The sequence below is a fragment of the Thamnophis sirtalis genome, unplaced genomic scaffold, assembly GCF_051295495.1.
Source record: "Thamnophis sirtalis isolate CommonGarterSnake01/CBP01778 unplaced genomic scaffold, rThaSir2_p1.2 scaffold_14, whole genome shotgun sequence".
Classification (NCBI taxonomy): domain Eukaryota; kingdom Metazoa; phylum Chordata; class Lepidosauria; order Squamata; family Natricidae; genus Thamnophis; species Thamnophis sirtalis.
In genome coordinates, this window is record NW_028261394.1 from 12,555,276 (window position 1) to 12,560,963 (window position 5,688).

A 5,688-nucleotide genomic window follows, 5' to 3' on the forward strand; every position below is an offset into this window, starting at 1 on the left:
ATAACCTAAATTGGGATTTTCTTACAAATCAATTAGCAGTCATGAACTTCGGAGAGAAATTTATCGGGTTGACCAGAGCAATATATTCTAACCAGATGGCAAAAAGAACGCTAAATGGAGAATCAACAGGAGGTTTCACCATTACCAAAGGGGTACAACGGGGATGCCCTCTATCCTTTCCATAGAGACGTTGATGTTACAAATTAGACCGAACCGGGAGTTAAAGGGATTGAAAATTAGGACAGAGGAATACAAAGTGCTGGCCTTTGAGGACGATCTAGCATGTATTATAGAAGAACTCCTAGAAACTGGACTAACACTAATCTGAATTTGGGCACAAGGGCTAACAAATCCCATTTTGGATGGATGGCAATTCTGACAGTTGCGCCAAGGTCTCCTACATGACAGAGAGCTCCACCTCCCCTGGATGCAACAAGGAAAAAAAAAAACAAGCAAGGCGTTTCTCCAGCCAGAGACAGTAACAGCTTTTAATTAGACAAGAGTCAGCACACCCGTTAAGACAAGCAACTGTTTGCCTGTTTTTGGAAAACTCCTTCACATTACCCACTGGGGGGGAACAATTTTCCTTGAGAAATTAAAACCGTGTGCGCAAGGCCAGAGCTTCACTGTTTATGGTGGATCCGCTTGTTCTTCTCCTGCTGTGACTATTTACATTACAGTACCACATTGTGATCAGCCAGGAGGCCAGGAGGAGCCTGGGGGGGGGGGGAGGAAGGGGGTTGGAGTTTACAATACGGACAGGTGAGCCCAAGTCAAGAAAGGCAAATCTGATTATTTATAGATCTGTACATTATACAATACATACATATACAGTATATATATATACATATAGATAGATTTGTGTGTTTACACATTGCTCTCTGAAGTATTAAAAATTGATCGGCCTCCGTTCTGTAAAAAAATACCTAACTCTACAAGGTAGAAAAAGGAAAAAAAAATCTTTCTCTTCCCAAGTATACACTGATTTACACACCCAAAGTTTCTTCTGGAAATGTACAGTATGTGGATTCTTCCTGCAGACACTTTTTTTTTCTTTTTCGGGGGGTACAGAGAAATACAGGACATTAGCAAGTGTGTAAGAATGTTTGGGGTTTGAGAATCACTCTCCTCTGCGTTTTTCTGACCATTTCATCTCCCATGTTCAAGCCAGTTGCAAATCATTAATAGGGGAAACTACTGATATATACATATATATACATTCCAGTGTCCTGGTTCAAGGAACTGCAAAGTATTCCAGTGGCCCAACAGTTGGGTCAATGTGGGAACGCAAAGACACGTGACTTTGGCCTGGAACTTGTATTTTCAAACTAGCATCATGTCACTTTCGCCATACATGAAGGAACTCAAGAACTCAACGGCTTGATGATTTCAAAGAAAGGAGAGGAATAGCGTGTAACACTCTCGGCACAATGTTCCTGCACTCCAGGAAAATGATCTGCATATGTGGGTCGCACAGACACGAGTCTGGTTAGGCCCCATACATTGTGTTGTCCAAGTTGCACAATTGCTCCATGTGTGTGTGTGTGCTTTAGAGAAGGGGACAGTGGAGGAGATGCAGAGGAGACACGTGTAGAAATGGACAATCTCACCCTCCTTTGGGCTCCTGAAACTTCTAAAATAAAGCATCGGTGAAGCAGGATTTGCTCACGAGAGGTATAAGACGCCCCTTTCAAATTCCAAATAGTGGCATTAAAAAAATAATAATTAAAGAACCCCCGAGAAGCTCTTTTAAAACACATCTCAAAGGGGCAGATTTAAAACACATTGAAAACCTTTTCTTTCTTTTTTCAGGGGAAATAGCCTGCTTTCTAGATACGGGCAAAATTCATCCGCTCGCCTAAAATTTATGTTGGGGGGGGGGAAGTTGACTTGTCCCCAATGGCTGGTTTTTCAGCCTCCCATCGATATGCAAATCTACTTCGACCCAAGGAGAAGGCAGAAGAGCAAAAGAGCTTAAAAGGTGCAATTTCTCTTTCAGCGCCTTCCCAAAGGGATGGATGCAAAGCCAAAGCAATGTTCTACTAGAGCTTGAACAGGCCCTTCTAAAGCAAAGTGATGTGTTGGTGCCAAGAGACAAAAACAACTCCGTTCTTCCGGTCCCGTGATGTCCCTTTCCCCCCTCCCCACCTCCCTCCTCCCCTGTTTTCATTATTGAACCGACATATCTGTTGCCATGCTTGCCTTAAAGTGATTTTAACCCATGAAAACACCAAACGAAAAAAGGGTGTGAGATGAATGAAGCATGGAAGGAAGCGGCTGCCGCCAAGAGGGATAAAGGATCAGCTCTGCTTCCACATTCAGTATCATCAGCTGAGCTTCCTCCTCCTCCAGCACAGCCATTCGCCAGCTGTCCCCCGGCAACCAAATTCATCAGCCAGGGCTGCCACCCACCCAAATCATCCAGAGGACCACGCCTGGGTTTGACCTTCTTTTCTTTTACATCAGCCCACCTCTCTGCAGAGGGGCTCCAATTCCCCAAAGCACCACAACTCATAGGTTTTAAGGCAGAGGTCCTCCCCCCAAGAAACCAGGGGGGGGGGCTCCCTACAAAACAGCACAAGGGACAACGAAGCCGGCCGGAGTTCAAGGCAGCCCCGTTTTCCTTTCTACTGGCCGAACAGCTTCAAAAAGGAGAGCGATGGGAGGGCTGAGGATTCAACCAGAGAGGCATGGGAAGGCAGGTGAAAGTCCTCCTTTGACTGCCGTGCTACAGCTTCCAGGTGCCGAGGGATCCAGCACAAGCCAGCTTCTGTTGCTTGTGGACAGGAGAGGTTTCCAAGAAGGCTATTTCAAGGGGCCACCCAGATTCTGCTCCATTCCTGCAAAAGAGGGCAGGTGTGTATGTTCGCCCCGCCCACCCTCGCCCCTTGTTTCTGTGACTCCGATTCTCTTTTTTTTCCAAACTCTTTTTTGCCACCACTAGCCCCACAAGCCAGAGGGTTCCAAAACCCATTAGAATCAGGACAGCCTTACTTAATGGCTGGTCCTCTCTCTTCTTTCTTTCTTTTTCTCTCTCTCTCTTTTCTCCACCCCAAGTTCACTGCCATCTGCCACCCAACCACTCCAACGTGAGGCTTCCTGTGCCTTCTCCATAGAGTGAAGACTTGGCCAGCATTTCCTTCTTCCAAGTAGCAAATCCGCCACACCCACGTGACGCTGGCTTTGTGTTGCTCTCAACTCTTTAAGTCTCCTACTTGACTTCCAGGATGGATGGGTTGGTTTCCATGATGGCCACAATGATTCGGTCGATGTAGTCTTGGAGTCGGAAGTTGATCTCTTCTTGCTTCTGGATTGCCTCCATCAGCTGGAGAGAAAAAGGATCGAGCTTATTTATTTTTTCCAATTTTAAGGTAAAGGTAAAGGTTCCCCTCGCACATATGTGCTAGTCGTTCCCGACTCTAGGGGGCGGTGCTCATCTCCCTTTCAAAGCCGAAGACCCGGCGCTGTCTGAAGACGTCTCCGTGGTCATGTGGCCGGCATGACTCAATGCCAAAGGCGCACGGAACGCTGTTTCCTTCCCACCAAAGGTGGTCCCTATTTTTCTACTTGCATTTTTTACGTGCTTTTGAACTGCTAGGTTGGCAGAAGCTGGGACAAGTAAAGCTCATTCCGTTACGCGGCGCTAGGGATTCGAACCGCCAAACTGCCAACTGATCAACAAGCTCGGCGTCTTAGCCACTGAGCCACCACATCCCTTACAAAAAACATCCTTTACAGCAGCCACCGTCTTTCAATTTTAGAAAAAGGTTAATGAAAATCTGAAAAGCCAATAAAAAGCTGAAAGATCAGGAAGGATGAATATGTACCTGGATAGCTAAAATATGCAGTGAGATTAGCACAGGTGGCACGTGGAGTCACATTCGCTGGCACGCGAGCCTTCAGCTCCAGTGCACATGTGCGTGCTGGCCAGCTGATTTATGGCCTTCCGGAGGACCTGGGGAGGGCCGTTTTTGCACTCCCTAGCCTTCAGGAAAACTTCCGGAGCCTGGGGAGGGTGAAAACTCCCCCCCCCATGCAGGGGGTATAGAGCATGCACGAGTGTGTGGGGGGGGGGGTCCTGCACACAGGTGCAGATGGGTGGGATGCATTGCATTGTGGGCGTACACAATTTTGCCACGCCTTTACAAAAACGTTCCCCATCCCTGACCTAGCTCATTAAAGCAGCTGTGTCTGTTTCCAGGACTGTAATAGCAGCACCCCTAAAAATCAATCCCATCTAGATGGGAAATCAACTTCTACTATCTCTCATTTGCTTGGCCTTGCTATGGATTCTAAGCAGCCTTTCAGAACCGAAGTGGTTCTGATGAACCACGGGAAGAAGTACCGATAAATGTTATCAGATAACTGGAGCTTTTCAGCTCTGAGCCCAGCACTCTCCAAACTTGGCAACCTTTAGACTTCAACTCCAAGAATGGAGCTCTTGGCTGGCTGAGGAATTCTGGCAGTTGAAGTCCCTAAGTTTTAAAGTTTAAAGCTCTGGCGAGCCTTCCCTAGCAGGGCACTTAAAAATACACATGGGGTTAGGAAGAGCTCCGTGCAGAATCTCTCAGGACTATAAACAAAATGAAATGCTCTGGAGGATTTACACAATTTATGGAATATATATCCCTTCATACCCTATTTCCCTGAAAATAAGACCTCCCCGGATAATAAGCCCAATCAGGCTTTTGAGCACATGTACTAAAATAAGCCCTCTCCCCCCCAAAAAATAAGCCCTCCGCAAAAATATTTCAACACAGCAGCAACCATGGGGTGACCACGCTCGCAGCCTCCTGCACCTCAAAAATAAGCCCTCCCCCCAAAATAAGCCCTCCCTCAAAATACTGCAACACAGCAGCAGCCATGAGATGACCACTCTCGTTGCCTCCTGCACCTCATAAATAATAAGACTTCCCCAAAAATAAGGCCAAGGTAAAAAGAAAATAAGACCCTGTCTTATTTTCGGGGTAACACAGTAGTAGGCTCACCTAACTTTCCAAAATTAGTGTTAAGAGGAAGCCGGCTGGATGTTAAAGAAAAATGGATCAATTGTCATCTAGTAAATGCTTAGTTTTATCAACAAGATAGAGAGAAACCTGCCAGAAGCCAAAGTAGCCCTTTCTAATGTCAAAGCGTGAATTCTCTAAATTTCCTCCACCACTCAGCTCCCCCTTCATTACTCGTAGGTCCCTGAAAGGTCGTCACATTTACCTCGTCTCTAGAGACCGAGCTGATTTCCGCAGCCAGAGATTCAGAGAAGGAAGCGGAGAAGAGATTCTTGGCACCTTGAATACTGAGGTTGATGATCTGCCCGTTCAGCTCATCGTTCTGCTCCTTCAAGTTTCGGTTGTCCTGTTTGCGAAGAAAATCCCCCCGTGGTCACATCAGTTTCCGCCTTAACCAGGAGACCAAAAGAAGCTGCCTTCATAGAGGCCAACCACCCAGGGCTCTTTGGACCAAGGTTGTCTCTGCTCAAATCCTTCCCCACCTGATCAGTGTTTTAACTAGACCATTTACCCTTGGACTGCAAAGTGCCAGGGAAATCAGGAGATTCAGGCAGTTCAAATGAATAGTAGCTTAAGTCTACAAGCTTAGCTACTAAAAGGCAGAGACATCACCCTGCCAACAAAAGTGTGTACAGTCAAGGCTATGGTTTTTCCCAGTTGCAATGGATGGCTGTGAAAGTTG

General features: G+C 46.6%; 1 protein-coding gene across 3 annotated transcripts in view; it reads right to left on the minus strand.

The window, feature by feature from the left end:
* Positions 1-469: 469 nt before the first annotated feature.
* RAB11FIP3 (RAB11 family interacting protein 3) overlaps positions 470-5,688 on the minus strand; it is an 86,363-nt gene continuing 81,144 nt past the window's right edge. For 2 of the 3 annotated variants that reach the window (XM_087729298.1, XM_087729299.1), the window contains 3 exons: positions 5,212-5,352; positions 3,216-3,325; positions 470-2,840 (listed from right to left, as the gene is read on the minus strand). In XM_087729298.1, coding sequence (XP_087585424.1) covers positions 2,729-2,840; positions 3,216-3,325; positions 5,212-5,352 — 363 coding nt within the window. In that variant the 3' untranslated portion in view covers positions 470-2,728. Of the gene's footprint in view, positions 3,326-5,211; positions 5,353-5,688 lie in introns of all 3 variants that reach the window. The other variant, XM_087729300.1, reaches the window with a different exon arrangement.